Here is a 21,406-nt window from a genome sequence, read left to right as displayed (position 1 = left end):
TACAGGAGGCCATGGAAACCTCCTGGTGTCCGAGTTGCGGTTCAACTGTCCTGCGTAGATTCCCATCATCCATGATACGAGTCACACGCATGGTACATACCGATGCCTCTCTCTCACCGATCACAGCTGGCGTATTATCTGCCTTGTTCTTACATAACAAGGCCGACCTTAGTAATGCAAGTCCAGCTCGCTCTCCTCCAACATTCCCCTCGTGGCTATCCGCCTCTTGCACACCAGAGAAGCTCCTACAGATAGATGCATCATTCGGAGGTATCTTGTTAGGTACACACACGCCCCCTCCACCATTAGCCCGAATGAGCCGCTTCTGCCCGCCACAAAACGGACGGAGTTCTCTATTCGCGCAGGTCAGGTTGGTTCCGCAAGGACCCTTTGGGTGAGGGGAGGAGAATTTGACTTGAATGTACTCGTGCCCGGCACGGACGGTGAGGCGGTACAAGCCCTGGTGCTTGGCGTGTAAATAAGCAGCTACAGATCAGTTGCATTTGTCATTGAGTCGAATTGAGCGACGGACTCGGTACCGCCGCCGCGTGTGTGTGTCGATTCATTGATTTTTCTCTCGCACCTAACGGCGGCTGGAAGCATCACGGTGGATATTCCCTCCTCGGCCGTTTTTTTTCCTAAATCCGCACCCCTCTTCTCGGGTCATGACGCCAGCGACAAATGACGACTTTTAATCGAGGTGCGCCATCGAGCCATCCAGACCGTACTCTACATGTACCTCTAATCTTTTCCAAAGCAGGGGGGAGTGAACCCCGAATGGACGGTGAGATCTTTGTTGAGGTGCGCCGCGGATGGTGACATTGGCTCGGCGCCGGAGGGAGTCATCAGCCTCTTTTTTTCTGACTTACAAATTGTAGTAGACATGGGAAGGAATGGAAACAACAAAGAAGACAATGGATTCAATTGTGTAATCAATCACACATGAAACGACTATTTAGACACACGAGAACCCAGTTTTTCTTTCGTGGACCCTTTGGATGAATGATTCCACAATCTTGGGCTCTTTCTCAGATCCGTAATCCGATACAACCACCACCATCCAGGTTGTTCAAGTACTTGGATACACCGAGAGCCGATAACCGACGATAGACCAGCACCTCATTTTTCAGCGCCTGAGTCGCCAAATAATTTTACTTTTTTTTTTTTCTTCCTCCTCTTCACCTGCATTGTCATCTCTCTCTTTGCTTTTTTTTCCTATCAAGCAAAGGCACTCCCTTGCTGCAAAAGAAAAAAAAAGGTGCCCGTTGACGTGATCGTCAAGGTTTAAGAATTTGAAACCTTTTCCCGAACGAACGAACGAACGACTTCCCGTGCCTCTGGAACTCGGACCCCCTCGCTCCGTTAACCGCCTTTTGCGCATCATCTCGACCCAGGATCGCGTCAAACCAAGAGAAACAAAGGAACCGCCGCCAGTTGCAATTGGAAAGCCTGACTTGGCCGCATTAAGAAGCTGCTCTTGGCCTCTTTGATATCCATTCCCGACAGGGGGGAAACACGGCATAGCAACCTATCCATAGGTACAAGTTTTCCTTCTGAGCCCCGCTACCTCCTCCACTTAACCCCGGCGCTCTCGCTCTCGTCGAGTTCATATATAACAGCTGGTCCATCAACTCAGCCCTCTGTTCCTGTTCCTATTTCTCTTGCCTCTTCACCTCTTTCTCTCCTCTCCTCTTCAACCGACATACATCTACCTCCTTCCAACAACAACATCATGTCCGCTATCCCTCTCAACTCGGACCCCGTGGCCACCCCGCCTCGCCCGCCGTCCCCCGTCCACGCCTTCGGCACCCTCGCCGTCCACGCCGGCTCCCCACACGACCCCGCTACCGGAGCCGTCATCGAGCCCATCTCCCTCTCCACCACTTTTGCCCAGACTGCCGTTGGCAAGCCCGTCGGCGAGTACGAGTACTCCCGCTCCGCCAACCCCAACCGCACCAACTTTGAGGCTGCCGTCGCCGCTCTCGAGCACGCCAAGTACGCCCTTGCCTTCTCATCCGGCTCTGCCACCACTGCCACCATCCTCCAGAGCTTGGCTGCCGGCAGCCATGTCATCTCCGTCTCTGATGTCTATGGCGGCACCCACCGTTACTTCACCCAGGTCGCCAAGGCCCACGGTGTCAAGGTCACTTTTACCCCTGAGATCGAGGTTGACATCACCGAGCACATCACCGACCAGACCCGCTTGATCTGGATCGAGACCCCTAGCAACCCGACCCTCCGTCTCGTCGATATCCGTGCCGTCGTCTCCGAGGCCCACAAGCACGGCGTCCTTGTTGTTGTTGACAACACCTTCCTCTCCCCCTATGTCCAGAACCCTCTCGACCTTGGTGCCGACATTGTCGTCCACAGCGTGACAAAGTACATCAACGGCCACAGTGATGTCGTCATGGGTGTTGCCGCCTTCAACAGCGACGAGCTCAAGGCCCGTCTGGGCTTCCTCCAGAACGCCATTGGCGCTGTTCCCTCTGCTTTCGACAGCTGGCTCGCCCACCGCGGTCTCAAGACCCTGCACCTGCGAGCTCGTGAGGCCAGCCACAACGCGACCGCTGTTGCCACGGCTCTCGAGGCTTCGCCCCTCGTCATTGCCGTCAACTACCCCGGCCTCGATTCTCACCCCCACCGACACATCGCCAAGAAGCAGCACCGCGACGGCATGGGCGGCGGTATGCTCTCCTTCCGCATCCAGGGCGGCCACGCTGCCGCTGAGCGCTTCTGCCAGGTGACAAAGATCTTCACCCTCGCCGAGAGTTTGGGTGGTGTTGAGAGCCTGGTCGAGGTCCCCAGCAGCATGACCCACGCCGGTATTCCCAGGGATCAGCGTGAGGCGGTGGGTATCTTTGACGACCTCGTCCGCATCAGCTGCGGTGTCGAGGACGCCGAGGATCTCAAGAACGACGTCCTGCAGGCCCTCACGAAGGCTGTCGCGGAGACCAAGACCAACGGTGTCAACGGTTCCAACGGCGTTAACGGTTCCAACGGGCACTAAGCGTGTGTGTGCTCGATATTTATGGAGTTCTGCTTCTTTAGATGACCTATGACGACATTTGATGAGATTTGTTTTCTTTTGTTTGAAGATGCCATGAGGCATTGAAACCAAAAAAGAGGGTGATGGACTTTCAACAAAGTCCTGAGAGAGAGCGGGCATTCATATAGCGACAAGGGTTAAAAAAACGGTGCGATTTGCATCATTTCTGGTATTGGTGCTTGATAATGGCAAGCTACCTAATATTATCATTCAACTTGACAATCGTCTATAAGTGCGCCAAGGTATTTGAACTTGCCAACCGTGTAACTCCATGCGATCATGTGTGTGTATGTGAACTGTGACTCATCAAATCGTTTCTTCCTGCTGCTCGTCTGTCGCAGGGATGCTGAAAAGGTTCTCTGTGAACTCGTTGGCCATGCTGCTCTCGGTGGACCACTCGTTGCGCCGCTGGTGTATCTCGTTCATGCCTTGACACGCTGTCTCGGCGATGTAGTGTAGCTCGTCGAGCGTATTCGAATTGCAGTTGGGGAAGACGCCGTCGATGCTCCGCTGCCACTCCGATGTTGGATTCGCAACAGCCGTTTGATACGCATTTGCATCATATTCAACCACCCCAAGTGCACGGGTTCGAACTCGGAGATCATGTACGAGGCTGTCAAAGTGAGCGTCTGCAGGAAGATATTCGACAGGATCCTTAGTAGCTGTCGTGGGCTGGCGGATGCCCATCACAACCTCGACGAAACGCTGAGAGATGCTTCTGCCAAGACCGCAGGGGTCAATGAGGTCAAACTCAGGGTGGGTAGGCATATCTTCTCTGAGGTAGTGATCGTAGGCCAGGAAAGATGCTCGACAGACCCTCAGCTGTGGTGTAGCGCATCTCAACGCCATGGCGATCCAATGACAATCCTCTCCGGGTCGCTGATTCGGCATTCCTACCCAAAGGACCTTCTTAGAGTCCTCATTCCAATCCCTCGACTGCTCGACTTTGAGATATACCTCGTTCAGGTATAGCTCTTGAAGTGTGGGCCCAAAGTTCTCTGCTGTCCGAAGGAAGACCTCTGGGCACACCTCAACTCTCTTGAGCTCCAGGCATGTCAAGTTGGAGAGGATGATGTAGGGAGCGGGCAGCGATTTAGCAAGCCACTCCTCGACAGGCATCTGCCAGAATTTGGTCTGCTTCAATCCTCGTGGAGGTCGGTCGTCATGATCCATGCCTATCAAGCACAGACTCTTGAGCTCCTCCGCATTCTCAACCAGGTTCCAGAGACACGATCCAAATAGGCCTACACGCTGCGGGTCGTTTTCGTGTCGTCGTAATGTCAGGACGAGATGTTCCAGCACCTCTAATACTCTGATGATGTTCATGACATCGCTTGGGTTCATCCACAGGTGGCATATCGCGACATCGGTCACGTTTTCTATGACCAGAGTATTGAGCTTGGCCGAGTCCTCTTCGGATCGCTGAGCAAACGCCTTGAGGGTGTTGGCCAGGATCATGGTGGCGGCATTGCAGTGGCGGCCGACGAGCTGAAAGGGGAGGTTGAGACGTAGACGGTCGACGTCGCGGCAGTAGAAGAGCATCGCCTCCACGGTGCGGTAGTAGTCTATTTCTGTGAATGACGTCTCGTTCATGCAGTACTTCTTGTGTAGCGTTCGACAGAAGTCGGTCATTGACGGGACCCGCGCGAAAACTGTATCAAGGAACTCAACTTCGACTAGCCAATCATCCATGTCAGCTACTGCACGTCCAGGGACACGACGGTATGAGCTTACGATCATCTCGCAGTACCATCAAGTCAATGTAGAGACTCTTGCAGTGGTATCCGACGGTCTGGAGCGCATCCATCTGCGGGTGCGGCACGCCGCTCGTCTTGCTCAGGCGCGAGAAATCCAGGTCGAGGGTTCGGCAGGCAAAGGGCTTGAGGATCTGGTCGAAGACGCGACAGACGAGGCGAAGCGAGAGGACTTTGTTCTTTGGGCCGAGGAATACGCATTGTTGGAGGATGGCATCGATGAGCTCTCGGGGTAGTCGATCCATGATGAAGGCGTCGGTGAGGTTCGAGGGGAGACACGAGATGCAATGGCGACAACAGAGGGGCTAGCGGCAGTCGCAGTGCATTGAGGGCCAGCTTATGACGGCGGAAACATGTGGTTCCGAATGGGCGCTGCTCGAGTAGCTGGGTGATCTGAGCTGTTTGACGATGGATGGATGTCGTTGATAAGCAGCACTGGCTACTGGGCGCCGCGTTTGTGGAGTTGCTGGCTTGGAGGTGCTTGACTTAACCATGGATCGTCCCGCTCTTGGATGCAGGGACCTGGTTGTCTTGAGAGCCCCCACCCCCGCTGATCCTGTCCTTTTAGGTGCTGACTTCCACCTGGCTACCCTAGAGCTGACCTTGAAGTGCTGAATTTCGGGTGACATGATTTATTGTTCTGATTGATTTGTGATATTTCGACCACCGGCATGCCATTCTGAACACGCCCGGTCTGGTAGGGTACGTTAGGTAGTCCGGTATAGAGGGCTTTAGAAGTGCTACCGGCTCCCGATCATCACCATGTGGATGAGAACTAAAGCCTGTACTTTCAGCTGCCAAGCATGTTGTTCAGACCACAATAAAACCACCAAACACTTAGATACTGATCAAAATACACAATTGAGCCAGTGACTGTGTCCTAGCTAGAATTCACACCAGAATGATGAACATGGCACCATAAAACAAAGACCGGCCTTGATCCCTAGGTACATCCGTGACACTCAAACGTCAGTCCGATATTACAGAACTGCACCAAACACCGCTGGTTGCACTGGATGTCCGTATAAGGCTGGCACGTGTCGAGAAAACAAATTTACGGCAATAGCCCCTTGTCATAGACAACCGACAAGGAAGACATAGCAAAGGGTCGATATGTACTCGCTGGGCATTTACAACCAGGTCCAATCGCAACTGTTCGAAGACAACGTCATCCCTCCACGCGTGGAACAAAAAAGGCAGAGCCCTGCAATATGATGGATACGTAAAGGGCGTCAGTAAGACACCATTAAGCCCCTTTTCATAATGACGAGGTCTCACTGCGAGAGGGAGGGGAAGGTTGATAAGAGCCCATGGCCCAAAGACAGTCAACAGAGATCGGAAGACGTTGCCGGGCTAGCGGGGAATGCAACAAGATTGACAACGAATAACGAGCCTAGCAACGGAGAAGTCGGCAGAGCTCACTCTCCATAGACAATGTAAAGAGCACCTGACGGAGTATCGGCACGGCAATATGGCAACTTGCACACGATCCGACGCTCAAGTAAACTCGAGCTTTGCCGGTCCGGAAGACACTCAGACGTGGCCGCGCGGCTTATGGAGGCTCTCTGATCGACACATTCGGGATTAGACGCAAGCGGCTGCTGTGCATCTCGGGGAAACTCGAATATGACTATCAAGATGGCGGCTCAAACTTTGTCAGTTGCAAGCTCATCAATGATACCGAGGACTCCAGTGGATCATAGGGACGAGGCCAAAAGATCGCCAGTCAAACAAACCCTACGGCTCAGCCCACAACGACGTCTGAACAGGTTCAAACAAACCTTGAACGTCCTATCATTAGCAGCAAGCCCAACCCGTACCACGCGCTTAACCCATTGCGCGACACTGCTAGAGAACGCACTGTTGTGGCACGAGAGGCAGTCAAACAAGAAAGCCCGAGGGGTTGGGAACCGATCGATCGCCAGTCGGTAGTACGGGTATCGCGCGTGTGGAGGTGCCTCCGCAGCCCTAACTCACACAAAGCGCTCCGTAGAGGGAATAGACTCGGGTCGCCCAGCCTCCCCGCGTGTCATGGAGAAGAGGCCAAAACTGAGTGGTTGGAGTATTGGAGATTCGAGGCCAAACACATGACAGGTGCTCCGCAAGGCGGCTATCATGGCCTCTCACGTTGGCCGATCTGCAAAGCTAAGCATGTGGCGTCGTTGTGTTGCTGTCTCGCTGACCTGGCGACCGAGACGCGCGGTGTTACTCAAGTTCAGACTGGCGTCTCATTCGACCCTCAGTCTGGGGCGCTGGTTGGGTGATATGATTGGCGAAAGCTCACAGGAGCTTGTCGCAGCATTGTCGCGATAGCTCCTGGGTCTCGTTGGCGGTCTCATTCGTTTCAAAACCCATTGTCGAGGAACAGTGAATGGCTCCGAGGCGAGAACCGGCCCAATTTGATTGCCGCTGGCCACAATCAAACTTGATACATGGTCAGAAATTGCAATATGGATAATATGGATGATAGGCAAAGCAAGGCCAGTCCAGTCTAGTCGGAGGGACGGGGGAATGGGCAGATTAGCTTGGGAGGGGGGATGAAAGTGACGCATTCTGGATGGGACGAGACAGGGAAGATGGGGCCGGGTGGAGTCAATCGCGCGGGACAAGCTGGCAGCTGCATGCTAGGTTGTCTTGTACGCTTCCAAAAGGTCATCCACTTAATGTGAAAATTTCTAGATGGCATCTTGAGTGTGGTGAATTCCTGTAGGGCCTGCAACGGTACAGCGTTGGGGTGCGATGACAGCTATTGCATGGATCGCACAGAGCCCAACATGTGTATCTGTCTGTCTGTGACACTGCGCACCATGCACATGGGTTAGATTGAGATAACCCAACGTGGGTAAAAGGACCGGGCGTTTGATACATCCGAGCTGGGATGCCATCGATGATACCCAGCCTGTTGGAGAAAGATTGTCGTCTTGGCGTCCCTGGCTGTGATGAGCCAAATGGACGCGGAAGATGGATGGACTTTTCCCTTTCCACTTTCCGGGTGTCCCGTCTTTTCCGGAGATGGCGCTGTCGAGCAGATCTCTAGTTGCAGCTCCAACCTCGCGCCAAGAACCGAGTGCTCGACATCGACGTGGAGATGACATCGCCGAGGCCCAACGCGTTGGAGTTCGGGATCAACCCACAAAGACAACACTCTGTGGCCATCATGCCCATTTTGTGAGGAACGGAGCTCTGATGAGGCAATACAGATGGTCGCCAAGGTGGCCCGTGTCAAATATTAGAGACAATGGTGATTCAAGGTGCTCGAGATTATTGGCTCGTCTCAGATATGGGCCCTCGGCATCGGATGGAGTTCTCGCTTGCTGAGCCGGGCATCTCCAGCTGGCAAAAACTGGTGCTGGCTAGATTGGGCCCCATGCTGGGACCCATGTTCAACACGAGCGAGAGTGACGAGAGAAGACGGTGCTAGCGTGATGCCGAGACTTTGCTACCAGGCCACCGATTGTCTATCGAGGTGCGTCTAATCCTTGTTGTGCGCAACAAGTCAAGTCGTGGGCTGCCGCCTCCCACGGGCCCAACCTCTTTTCCGGACCTCGTGGGCCCGGTTATTTCCCTCGATAGGTTCGAGCGTGGCGGTCTCCCGGCCCCGGTCTTGGCCTTGGTGTCTTGGTCTTGGCCAGCGGCAGAATCTCGATGGCCATTGCAGGCAGTTGCAGCAGTGAATGCCATGGATGATGGTTGGGATGGTTCCTGGTGCGGAGCAATGATGGTGGTGGTAGTCATGACGACTGAACGGAAATGGCGCCGGCAAGGGCGAGCAGGGGCATGTCGTGAGTGGCTGCAAGCGGGCGCCGGGCAAGGGGTGGATACGATGCGATGCGACCTCTAGCTGGCTTGTGCCTGTGCGTCGTTGCCCTTGAGAGTTTGGAGCGAGGAGAGCTGGCGGGCAGCTAGGCCCAGCTAGCAGCAGCTCATGCGCAGCTGGACTGATAGGTCCGGAGTTCCATGTTGGCTCATGGGGCCTCATGGATGTGGGTTTTGTTGGATCCATGGGCCGCGTGGGTATGTTCTGTAGGTACTGCAGGTTACGGATTGTGGGTGCGTGCCGGCCGATTTGGACCGACAAGGTCTGGAAGCATCGTCTGTCGCAAAACGTTAATCAAACCGAGGCCACTGGCACTGGCACAGCACAGCACCGCACCTGCCCAGAAATCCGATCATCGCTTCTCTTTTCCCTGCTCCCTCGTTTAAAACCCAACGCACCTGCCCTTGAGCCTCCGCGTTTGGCCTGCTCCCCTTCCCCTTCCCTCCCGTCCCTGTTTGCATCAAGCTTCCCGTTTCTGGGTCAAGATAAATACCTAGCACTCCACCTGCTTCACCACCCAAAGCAAAAACAACAACACCACCCCGGAGCATCCATCGATCAACATCATCATACCGCCTGGTGATCTTCGACCTTGCCTGCCGCACCGTCTCCTCATCGCACCCTTTGGTATCCGTCTCAATTCATCCATAACATCAGAATCATCCAAAATGCGATCCACACTCGCCTTTTTCGCCCTGGCCGTTTCGGCCGTTACGGCTCAGACTGCTGTCCAAACCTACAAGAGCTCCCTGGACATGACCATTGACCCAGGCACCGTTGATTTCGGAACGCGAGGTATGTACCAAAGCCGCCGAGCAAGGTCAGAAAACCAGAAGATTATACTGACCAGTATGTTTTATTAGCCGGTTGGTGCAATGCTCAGCAGGACACCTGCGATACCCTCTGCAAGGACGACACCAAGGACAACGACTGCACTGCGGTACGTGCACTGCTCAACACACTTATCTGTTGTATGATCATGGAAGCTAATGCCGCTATCAGGAAACCCTCAAGTGGGAATGCGCCTGCACTTCCAACAGCTCCACTCCCGGTCTCCAGTACTACACGCAGACCATGCCCACCTTTATCTGCCAGGAGCTCTTCGCCCAGTGCATCTCGCAGAACGCCGGCAGCCAGAGTGGCCAGCGGGATTGCAAGCAGAAGATCCAAGCTCTCTGCGCCACCCAGTCCCCTCCCAAGAACACTGCCAGCGACGACGACGACGATGATGATGACGACGCCACGACCACCCTTTCGACTGCCACCCGTTCGGCCACCCAGACGGCAGCCAGCGCCGATGCCACCGAAGAATCCGTAACCTCGACCAGCTCCGATGGCCTCGCTGCCCCTACTATGGCGCCAGCGGGCAAGGGTGCTGCTGCAGCTGTTGCTCTCGGCATGCTGGCCTATCTGCTCTAATGAGCGAATGAGGTTTACGTATGCGGTGCTCTATTGGCAGCGCCACGACACGGGTTCCAGCACAAACACGTGCTGGACCCATGGGTGCCAGGTTAACGTCGTTTACTCGAACGCCTGTTTTCGCTTCTCGTACCCATTTTTGTTACCAAGTACACATTTTTTTCAGACATGCAACGCGATACCTTTGACGAGTAAAGACCCGACGATGGAAGCTTCCCTCGAGGCTTGGACGAGGTAATGACACGCTCAGGCGTATTGGACTGATGGTTGACGGATTGAATGCTTCATGCTGGGGTAGTGCGACTTTTTGCTTTGTATTGCCCTGTGGGTAATAACAAAGGGAAAGTCGCACTTTGGGGTGGTGGATGTTTGTGCTTTATTTTTACTTTTTCCAATTCAATCATAGCAAGAGGCGAAAGGGAGTAGGAAAACTTCATATTGAACAAAGAACAAAGAAACCTTTGGCTTTCAGTCTTTTCTTCCCCTTGATACCCCGTTGGATAAAGGAATTGTTTGTTCAAGGCTATTGTTGCCCCAAGCATGATTCAAATTCCGTCTCATCATGCCCGGTGTTCATTGGGCGCACGATGGTGAACAAAGCCAATGATGGTTGATGAACGGCCAGGCTCAGTGGACAAGCTGACGATGGAGAACAGATGTCTCAGAAAGCCTCGACCCTGAGATGTTATATATTCCGAAGCGTCTTTCCAGAGAGTGTTGTACAATTAGACTCACTCACTCAACACACCTCTTCTGGAAGTTCTCAACAGCTGACCACTTCTACAGATAACAAGCAATCCAGACCAACACTTCGCATCATGAACACCAACAATCAAGGTACGGCGTCCAAAAGACCACAGCCTTCTTCATCATTAGAGCAGGACAAGTATACACGTCCTCCACGCGTCAGCTTCGGCGTCGAGCTAGAATTTCTCGTCTTTTATCGAACGAATGGCATTGACGACGAAAGTGTAAGCGGCCTCCCATCCGTAGAATCCACCAAAATACCGGTCACAGACAGGATAGCTCAGATGCTGAGGGGGCACGGCTTAGATGCATATACAAAAGAAGAAGAACAAGACGACCGTGATGAATCCAGTCCCCTTGGGTGGCTAGTCAACACTGATGGCTCGGTGTCGGAACCCGGTCTGCCGGATGACGGTTCCTTTGGTGCCACTGGTTGGGAGTCTGTTGAATTGAATAGCCCGCCGCTATATTCTTGTGATGAAGCGTTCCGGCTTCTCGCGACCGTTGTCCGACTATTGACGGCCAACTTCCGGGTTCGTGTCAATCAAAGATGCGGAATGCATGTTCACGTCGGGAATGGTCCTCACCATCTAGACACGAGGGCTGTAAGGAATTATGCTGCTCTCATCTGGGCAACGGACAGTGTTTTGTCCACCCTTCACTGCCCAGGCAGGAGTGCAGCCAAGTATTCCAACTCTAACCGCCGCCTCGCCTACACCGACCTCTCAAAAGGTATGGATGCCAAGGAGGCTCACGACATCGTTGCTAACCACGCATCGAGCCGGATTCCTCGGTATCTCGGGCGAGCGAGGAAGTTGGGGGAAGCCCCCGTTGTGTCGCGTCAAAGGCTTCGCCAACACACCAAGGAACAAGAAAATAATCGGGATCAGGACTTTGCGGCCTTGGATCCCGAGTGTCCTAGTGATGATTCGGACTGGGAGGCTCCCAATAGCAAGCCCTTTTTCCGGCCCAAGAAGCCGGATTCTCAGGCACGGAGACGCAGACGGCGGATACCAGGCGGCGACTTCCAGCTAAAGGAAGAGGAGGAGGAAGCGCGACTCGATGGTGAAACCATCACACGCGAATTACCTCCTCAAGTTGACTTTGACCTTGTCGGCCTGGATCCTCCACCTTCGCCTTCGCCCGGTTCAACGCCGAAACCGTTCCTGGAGGAAGGACGCCCGAGGCAGAAACAACTCGGAATAGAGAGGATTCTGGAGGACCCTAAGATCGTGGCTCGGCATGATGAGCCGACATGGTATCCAGCCGCAAAGTCGTGGAAGCCCACCTGGCTGGGGGTCAAGGAGCTTCTTTCCTGTGATGCCGTTGTGCATCAAATCGCACTATTGATGAGCAGGAATGAAGAGGATGACCGGTATGCCAGTAGCAACTGGGCGACGAACACTCTCGATGGTATGACACCGGGCGACCAGCGCTCCAGAGGCGGCCGGCGTACCATCGAGTGCCGTCTTGGGGGTGGCAGCTTGGATGCGGAATGGGTCGTAACCTGGACAAAGATCCAGTGCCGCCTCCTCGAATGGGCACGCGACACAGACCCTTCGGCGTGTATGGAAGTGCTCTGCAAGCTGGCGAGAGACGATCACTCGTCCGAGTGTACGTACGACATCGTGGACCTGCTGAGAGACCTCGGCATGTACACCGAGATCAAGATTTGCGAGAAGCGCCTTGAAAGGGCAGAGGAGGCCTGGTATGAGTGCATGCTCTTCGAAGATCCTCCCCAGGTTTCCTTCAACATCAACCAGCGGGGCGCCTCCTCTGACGTTGGCAGTGAGGACGACTCTGAGGACATATATGACGCGGACTAGACTGGAGGACGTTTCCAGTGCAGTGTGATGGACCAAGGGTGAGTGCCTCTTGGATAACAACAAGTGTTGTTGGAAGGCAGCGGTGGATGTTTGGAGTTTGGAGTTTGGGGTGAGCAAGGGGCGTCAAGTGACATTGAGTGCCTTCGATAAGTTCATTAACGTTTTTTCATTTGTTTAGGTCACGTTTCATTATCCTCGGAGCAAATCTAGTGGCTTGCCATCCTTACTTTACTGTTTCCTAGTCTTGTTAACAACTGATGTTGAATGCGAGTACATTTAAACTCGTTGCCAGGTGACAACTCTCTATTTGTGCAGTGAGCTTGGCAGTAGGCGGTGCAGCAGGACTGAGCGTAACTCAGTCTTTATACGGTCCGAATATCGTGTTTTGAAGCAGTACCACCGCTGGACTTTGCTAATTGACATCTCGAGTATCTTGGTCGTCTCCATGAGCAGCCGGGACAGAAGTCGATGATACTCCTTTTCACAGGAGGGTATATCCCTAACACATCAACTTCATTTGGCGTCCATTCTGGTTTTCCGCCTTGTGTGGGTCTTTATCCGTGCCTGCTTATCAGTTGCATCATGTTGGACGATATTCAAGTGAGCGTAGGCAGGCTGGGGATAGGGCAAGGTCTCCTCGAGCTCATATATGGCCATTTCTGCTAGGTGTTCAGTATGAATATATTCCAGGCAGCTATCCTACCTCATGGGGTATTCTCTCTGTCGCTGAGTTAGTAATTTGGTATGTTACTGAGGAAAATATGGTTGAGTTCCCGTTTGGTTGTGATCGTTTACGCTCTGAGGCACGGCCCTCGCGTTTGGATTGCTATACCTACCTCAACACGCGTACTCCCCCACATGAATTTAGCTTCAGCCCTGGCCTTGAAAAACATACTCTCACACTCAGTCATATTCGGTCTTGATCAAGTCCATATGTTTGTTATCGACTTCATAACCAAGGTACTCATGCAAAGCTGCTTACCCTATGCCTCTACAGGAGGAAAACCAGGCAAACCTCACCGCCCTTTGACTTCTCACGATCCAGTCCTCTGAAACGAGACCATGAAGCCTGTTCCCGGGAAAATCACATGCCTTGGCATCATCGACTCTTCGGACCATGCACGGCAATGACACGGCAAAGTGGGCTCGAGCCGTTAGCACTCAGACGGCGAGTCAGTTGATGGGGGAGTTAATGCGAGGAACTATAGCTTAACATAAGGACCCCTTAATGCTCTCTGATAGCAGATAACCGGTTTCTTTAGGTCACGTTAGTTTCGTCCAGCGATAGTTGCCTGACTGCTAATTGAGGTGGTTGGTTCGATGCGTGGCAGAGACAGGTTTGCTTGCTTGCAGGAACTTAGAGCTGCACGACTGAACTGCAGGACGAGACTCGCATTAGTTAGTCTCTAACGCCCAACAAGTGCTCTCACAATACCCTCATCATGTGGTATCGTGAGCACCTGCTATAGATGTCCATCTCTATATTACTTGAGTCGGCGTGTAACCCTCCAAGGCAGCTGATACAGAAAGTCGCCACCCAAGATCGAGAGAAAGACATCATAATGAGTGAATTAACGTTCCAACGGCCAAGGAAAATCCCCGCGCATCCGGAGAGAAAACGTTGGATGGCTGGTGACACACGTGTATGGCTGCGAGTCGAGTCTGACGGGTGAAGAAAAAATCGTGAAACGCGCTTATTTGGAGCCAGAGTGAGAGCTAGCAATTGGATCAATTTGAAGTGACTGTCAAAGAACCAAGCTACAATTCGGCTACAATAGTCCCGGCTGCAATTGACGAACTAGCAAAGAGTGAAGAAAAAAAGAGGCATTTTTTCTTTTAGTTTTCCATTGATTGGCTTTCAGGAGCTTGGTGCCCAAGCAAGCTTGAAGCTATCCGCATGCCACGTTCTATGCGGCCAAATGTGCGGCCACCTCTCTTGCTCCTTTTGAGGAACGACAACCAGCCAACGGATTACACTGTACCTGAAAGTTCGTACATGCGGCCGGTTTTCGAGGCCCCATCAGCCTTAAACAAGAAAAGCCAGCAAAGAACCCAACCCGAGGCCCTGGGAAGGGGGGAGATGACAGGATGGGACGCCTAGAGGGTCGCAGGGCTCTTCCATGCAGTCATACGCTGGCACCACAGGCGGCTTGTAGATGGGGTTTGCCGTCGTGATTTGCTGAGGCATCCTTGCTCTGTCACGGCGAGACTGTTACAGAAGGGAGCCTTTTCAATTTCATTTCTCACCACCCATCCGGATGAGAAGAGCTGCATCTTGTTGTTAGCTGCCGACGGAGCAGAGCCGAACATGACGGGTGGTTGTAGAGGAGTCTGGATAGTAAACTCTGCCTCACCTCACAAGTTGGGCGACGGACTCGCCGCTGCTTGTTTGCTGATGACGCATGATGCAGCCGTCGTCTTCTTTTTTCGTGTTCACGGTGCATGTTGTGTCTCTGCTGGATTGGACAGCTTTGGTGTGCGTGAATGCGAGTCAGATCGTGAATGCCACGAGATGGAGTCGAGAAGCACGCACGGCAAGCTGGCCCGCCTGAACGGCCTATTCTTGGTGTACCTCGCCGCACTTGGTTGTTTTGACTGCGCTGTAGGTATCGAATTGGCCACCGTGAAGGCCCATGTGGAGAGAGGGACAACGAGTCGAGTCGAGTCGAGCGAGGCCTGGTGTATGTACCGAGTATGTAACAAGAGAAAAAAAAATTGCTCGTGTAACTCTGTCAGTTGGTTCATGGATGGAGCAGATTCCGCGAAACAGGTTTTGTCCCCCCCATGAGACGGACAATGCTACCTCCAGTCCCAAACAACCATCCCATCCATAATCGAGATCCCTCAATGCTGCTCTGCACCTTTTCCACTGGGAAAAATCTCAAACACAAGCTCCGGACCTTGTTCGCCAATCGATCACTCCCAGGCAGGGATATGCTTGTCTGATGCCCTTGTACAGAATACCACCCCAGCCGCAGAAACGGTTGAAGAATGGAGTAGAAGGGAATAAAAAAAGAGCTGCTCTGCCACGCGACAAAAGATGGGTCTCTTGGCTCTCTCTGTTGCGAGGGGGACAGGTCCGGGGTTGATGGACAGCCGGACGCAATAGAGCGCCGTCATGCCGTGTAGCACAGGATAGGCAAAGTTGAGGAGGATTCGCTGTGGAGCGCAGAGTCGTTTGCGAACAACCTCTTGTTTCGAGTCCTGCAATGGCATCTCGGCTTACCGATATGCCCTCTCTTTGAGTCCGGTGCTTCCGTGGGCATGGGCAAGCTCGGCTGTCGTAATCAAGTATCCATTGGCATCTCCGATCCCTACAGTACATCTGCGTAGTCTCCTGCGCTTGACTCGAAGCTGACCAACAAGCCGCAGCGTCTCATCGCGCAGACGGACTGGCCGCAGGCGAGAGGATGATCGTCGTCTCGATGGCAAAGATTAGAAATCCAAGACCGTTGCCGTTGCCGTGCCCAGAGCCAAGACCCTACGAGGCATTCCGAAGAGTGCGGAACGGAAGGCCCAAAACGGAGTATGGATCCCGTTCATCATCATCATCAACGTCGCGGGTCGGTGGAGAAGCAGCGTTTCAAACGGCGGGGGAAAGCAAGACGAACGAACGTTGGGGCCATTAGAAACATCCAATGCATTGATATCCATTTGGCAAGTGGGTTATATCCGTAATGTGATATCGAACCCGTGGTTGCTGGTGTAGCATCACCAACACACGGCCCCACAGATGCAGCGTAGCACGGTAGACGGAGACTGCTGCTGCTCTCTTTTGTGAGATGTGATGGGCTATGGAACGACAATCGCTGTCGGACGACGAGGCTGTGCAGCTTGGACGTGTGATTATTTGATGAGATGCGATAGATGTGTGGTGTGCATACGTCGTCTTGGGTTGGCTGGCAATTGCTCTAGCCTCTAGGCCGTGATATGCCGCCCCCAATGTCACGTGGGCACACCCTGCTTGACCACTGTAAGCCATTGTACTGACTTGTGTCTTGGATCCAGTGTTCAAGAGCACTCTGAGCCACCATAAGCCGGGCAGACGGGATGTCCTCATGCCCTGTATGCAACCACTTTGCTAAATTGCTATCGACGACTTAATCCACCACGCTGAGGCCATCAATAGTGTCTCAACAAGAAGGAAAAAGAAAAAGAGCGCCTCTCATGAGGTCATGTCTCTCACCTTTCCCTTCCGCCCCCCGCTCGCCGGTCAACTCCATGGTTTCATGGCATCACCAGCTGCGGCGGGGGCCGCAACGACGTTGGATGATGTGCGTCGTGTGTTTGGCGGGGGTGGAAATTGATGTATGCGAGATGGTGGGTTTAGGTAACCCAGGTTAGGTAGGGTTTTGTTGCTCGTTCTGTGAGTTGAGTGACAAACAGAGACATGAATAATTGCTTTTTCCTGCACGAGGCCGAGTGTAATTAAACTCCTCCATGTCACGAGCTCAGCCTCGTGCCGCTCTGGGCCTAGGGGAGGATATTCTCGAGTGCATGTTTGGTTGGGCCTTGGATGGGGAGGGAGATGCTACGACGGGCGCTGAACTACTGATGCAAGTCATTCTTTGATGGTGTCGTCACGAAAAGACACGGGACGATGTTGGTTTCGAGAGAGAGGGGGAAAGGCCCTCTCCGGCGTAGTTCGGAATGGGGAACTGAGGGGGGGGACCAACCACCAGCCGCTCTGTATGCCCGTCTGACTGTACAAGGACCTTACCCCTCGCAGCTCTCTCGAGATGATGAGGAGGGCTGCGTGCCTTGCAGCAAGAAGCACGCACGCACGATCTTTGAGAGGGAGGGGAGGGGCCAAGACCAAGGCATGGGTTTCAGTGTCCCACCACCCACGAACTGCCAGTGCCAGCGAGGCCCACCACTGTAGCCGCAAGAGACGGCAGAGGTCCAGTAACTGACTGGGCGGCGCCGACGTTAGTGGTGTTGATGGGCGGTGGTTGGTGTTGGTCCAATGGTGGACCTGCAGTATCGGGGGCGACCGCTCAACTCTCAACTCTCAGAACATCCATCATGCAAGACCCCATCTCAAGAGTAGTCGGATCTCACCGTCAGCTATCTCATGCAGTGCAAACACACAAGGATACATCAATTGGACCCTGAGGATGGGTGGATAGGGCCTTGCAGACGGAGAATCTCATGTTCTCGTAGAAGCGACAATCCCATCACCCTCTGATACCCATGATCATGATCATGATCGTCTCCCGATCTACGTCCGCTCACCGTATCATTCAAAACGCAGACGAAACGGACGGACAAACACCAAGCCCGAGCGTTCCTGGATGATGGCCATTAAAAGCCACCAGAGCCGGGGTCGAAACGGGCGGGACGAGCCTATCAACGGGACGGCTCTCTCAGTCCGATCTTTCGTCTAGCTCGTCTTCTCTTTGGTCAGCCCGGACTTGCCCACACCCTCTCCCTCGGCCATGGTCCTTTGTTCTAAGCCTCTTTTTGTCTCGCGCCGGTCTCAGAGGCCATTCCTGCTTCTAGCGCGGCATCTCAAGCTAAAGCTGCTTTTTTGTCAAGTTCGTGACCAGAAACTCGCTTCTTTTTTTCCCGCAGGATCCACCGTCTGCCGAACCATGCGTCTCCACTCGTTAATGGCATCTTGGATCCCCATCTATCGAAGTTTTCTGAAGTGAGGTACGTACAGTAGCAGACACCATGGCGGCGCATCCTTCTCGCAAAAATGCCCATCGAGGGATCATCCCCGTGGAGGCTGACAAGACGCGTTAAGTGATTTAGCCAGGGTCAGGGAGACAAGTTTGTGGCCTCATGACCCAAAAGGCTGGCGGACCAGGCTGAGCAAAGCCAACATCTGGGCGGGACGAACCAGGGTTGAGGTTGAATGTGGAGAAGGAAGATCAGGGGCCCATGCCCATGGTCGTCGTGAACTCTTCCATCTCGTCGTCGTCCCTCTTACACCGCTTCTTTGACGGACGGCGAAACCCAGCCTCTTCCTCCAAGGCACTCAACGGCCGACCGACCAACCACTACCAAGGCACTAACACTAACACCACCACCGCTAGAAGCGAGAAAAAGCCCCCAACCCAAATCCACCATCCACCACCACCACCGTTTTGTAGCTCAGTCGGTGTTCGCAGAGGGGAGCTGATAAGAAGAGGACGGACCAGGTCTCCATGTGGAGATGGTGTTTGTCCAAGTCGGTGGCGTGACCAAGCCATGGGGGGCCCAGGCCAGGAACCAGGAACAAGAAAGAGGATCCAGGAACAGGCACAGGAACAGGAACAGAACAGGAACAGAGATTCCAGAGATCCCGAAGCCTTCGTCAGCACGTGCCCTTGCTCAGCCTCTCATCAAATCATCCTCCTGGCCGTGTCGATCATTGCCCGTGAGGGTATTCACGTCTTCATCGCGGCTGACCTCCCAAGTTTAGCCTCTGTCTCAAAATCTCACAGCGGCCGACGACGAGCGATGCCATAGCGGAGAAGGCGGTGACAGCTGCAACATGCAAAAAAAGGGTCTGAGCCTGACAACCTTAGTCTGAGGTCGACCTGATGTCCAATGTCTCTGGCGTTCCTGACCGGCGCAGTTACCATTGAGAACTAGTAGCATCGCTCCCCCGAAAAGCCAAGAGTTTGAGCGAGAGGAACGCGGGATGTAGACAGACGCGACTAGGGTATCGCGGCTGAACTGTCTTTGCGGGCTAGAGGATGAAGAAAAAAAAACGCACGCGATGCGATAGGCTCGATCGCAAGATCCCCCTGCCCAAAGGGGCAAGTTGAGTGTCGGAGGACGGGATATCCGTTCGGAGGTGGTATTGGATCGAGTTCTAGCCAGAGGGAAACTAATTGATGGCGTCGCCTCTTGACACGGCAGTTATTTCACCGTCTATCTGTCTGTCTCTGTGGCTGAACGGACGTATGTAATGGATGTATGCAAGTGCTGAAGTGAAGCCGTCTTGGGAGAGACAGCGTCAACTGCCGCATCGCATCGCATCGTAGCGCATCATGTAGCGTCGACTCAGCCGGTCTACGACAGACAGACAGTTGCAAATGGCTCGCATTGCATCCCGTAGCCTCATCACGTCAAATGGCTCGCATAGATCCTCCCGCCAGTGATCGACTGCACAGTGACGGCAAAAAAGTAACATCCCATCCCATCACAGACACGGGTCACAAAGAAGCAAGCAAAATGTCCTGAACCCCTGTGAATATGTATCGCGATAGCTTGATTCACGGCGCAACAAATGGGCATATCCTCTGTGACTCCGGTCCTTGGCAGGCACAACGACAAAGACCCGGGCCGGCCCAGGTGGTTCGTTTTGGGAGAGGGCTCCATGTGACTAGTCACGGTCATGACGAACCATGGCGAGAGCTTCAGAGAGATATAGCACCATGAATGGATACGGCATCTGGTACTATCGAAAAATGGTCCAACGGCTCCAGAAATGCACACGGCAGTCCATTGCAGCTGCCACCGAGGTCCAAGGTCGACCTGCCGAGCCGTGATTGTCTTCCCTTGTTCTACCGGAGCTGGTATACGTATTCGTTCAGACGGGGGCTTGGAGATGGTGGAGAGGTGTCGAGTCGCGATAACCTGATTATCGCGCGCTCATTTCACAGACCGCATCGTAGATAGAGAGCGAGACGAGACGAGACATGGTGAGACAAAGGCTTCACGTGCGGATCAACGGCAGAGGACCTGCCCAATTTCTTTACATTCCAGGCTAAGTCAAGTCAAACCAGACCAGGCAAAGCGAGGCCATCATGTAAGTCGCCTTCTCACCGATCCATCTCCCTTGCAGCCTGTCGACCGACAGAAGCCTCGCGGTTCTGGACGTTGACGGGCTAGGAACCAACCGAGGGGCCCGAGCCGAGCCCAGTCCAGCGCAGTGCGGCATCGTCTTTGCTTTTTTGATTGCGATGTTCTCTTTCGAGGTTGCTGCTGTCCTTGGTGGCTGGGCTCTCTAACTTGATTCTGAGTAGTAGTGTCTCTCCCTTTCTGGACCAGAGAAATGCTCAGCCGTACACACACACATGTCTTGGATGGAGGACATCTGGACCAGGACCTGGACCTCTCAGATCAGATCAGGCCGTGTCTTGACTGTTGCAGCGCAGCGCAGCGCAGAGGCGATGCAATGGGATGGGAAGCGACGCGAGGGGGTGATATGGGCTTGATGGATGAATGGATGGGAATTGGCCAAAGCATGGTCCTTTCATAACTGTACGGATATCAATGGCACATCACATCGATCCATGTCGTGGACATTGTTGGATCGATCGAGATGACAGCTGGCAGACAGCGGAGGCAATGATGCCCAGCCTGGAGGGAACAGCCTGCTGCGGTAGCAGCACAGGGCATCATGCTCACCGTAACCCTTCTCGCTGCCGTCACCGTTTGAAAACAAATGGAAGAACGGTCCCTGGCGGTGCCACGTTCCCTCGGCTGCTGCTTCATCCATGGCGCCATGGCTGCCCCCTGTCCCCCGCCTGGTCAAAGACGAGCAGACGAGGTCCCCTGTTGGAAGTGGCGTGGCGCCCTCCCAGTCTATGGAGCTTCGTCGGGGCTAGTCTTGGTCTCTAACGTGCCCCTAAAACGTTGGACCGTGTGCGCCCCGCATCCACGTCCATCCATCGTCCAGCGCCGTCGCGGCAGGGGGTCTTGACTTGTTTGTCTGGTGGGAGGTCGATTGGCTCTTGACTCGACACAGCATTCACACACACACGCGGCGAGATGCAAGACGCAAGGCACGACTCGGGTTGTATTGGTTCTCTGCGGGAATTATCCTTCCTGACCAGGCCGGACCAGGTCTGACCGGGCA

General features: G+C 53.8%; 4 protein-coding genes across 4 annotated transcripts; 3 read left to right on the top strand and 1 right to left on the bottom strand.

The window, feature by feature from the left end:
- Positions 1 to 1,732: 1,732 nt before the first annotated feature.
- Positions 1,733 to 3,007, top strand: LRP88_08039 (cystathionine gamma-lyase CYS3; the record flags this gene model as incomplete). Its single annotated transcript, XM_083244550.1, has 1 exon — positions 1,733 to 3,007. One exon carries the CDS (start codon positions 1,733 to 1,735, stop codon positions 3,005 to 3,007), a length of 1,275 nt encoding a protein of 424 aa, XP_083099044.1.
- Positions 3,008 to 3,352: 345 nt separating this feature from the next.
- Positions 3,353 to 5,045, bottom strand: LRP88_08038 (uncharacterized protein; the record flags this gene model as incomplete). Its single annotated transcript, XM_083244549.1, has 2 exons — positions 3,353 to 4,722; positions 4,781 to 5,045. The coding sequence occupies 2 exons, from the start codon at positions 5,043 to 5,045 to the stop codon at positions 3,353 to 3,355; spliced, it is 1,635 nt and encodes a 544-aa protein (XP_083099043.1).
- Positions 5,046 to 9,285: 4,240 nt separating this feature from the next.
- Positions 9,286 to 10,036, top strand: LRP88_08037 (uncharacterized protein; the record flags this gene model as incomplete). Its single annotated transcript, XM_083244548.1, has 3 exons — positions 9,286 to 9,412; positions 9,481 to 9,557; positions 9,620 to 10,036. 3 exons carry the CDS (start codon positions 9,286 to 9,288, stop codon positions 10,034 to 10,036), a joined length of 621 nt encoding a protein of 206 aa, XP_083099042.1.
- A 1,481-nt stretch (positions 10,037 to 11,517) lies between these two features.
- Positions 11,518 to 12,609, top strand: LRP88_08036 (uncharacterized protein; the record flags this gene model as incomplete). The annotated part of the gene is made up of 1 exon (XM_083244547.1): positions 11,518 to 12,609. One exon carries the CDS (start codon positions 11,518 to 11,520, stop codon positions 12,607 to 12,609), a length of 1,092 nt encoding a protein of 363 aa, XP_083099041.1.
- Between the last annotated feature and the right edge of the window lie 8,797 nt (positions 12,610 to 21,406).

This window comes from Fusarium phalaenopsidis (genome assembly GCF_050370095.1).
Source record: "Fusarium phalaenopsidis strain FUZ10S chromosome Unknown contig_32302, whole genome shotgun sequence".
Taxonomy (NCBI): Eukaryota; Fungi; Ascomycota; class Sordariomycetes; order Hypocreales; family Nectriaceae; genus Fusarium; species Fusarium phalaenopsidis.
The sequence above is the reverse complement of the archived record's forward strand: the minus strand, read 5'-3'. Positions and strand labels throughout refer to the sequence as shown.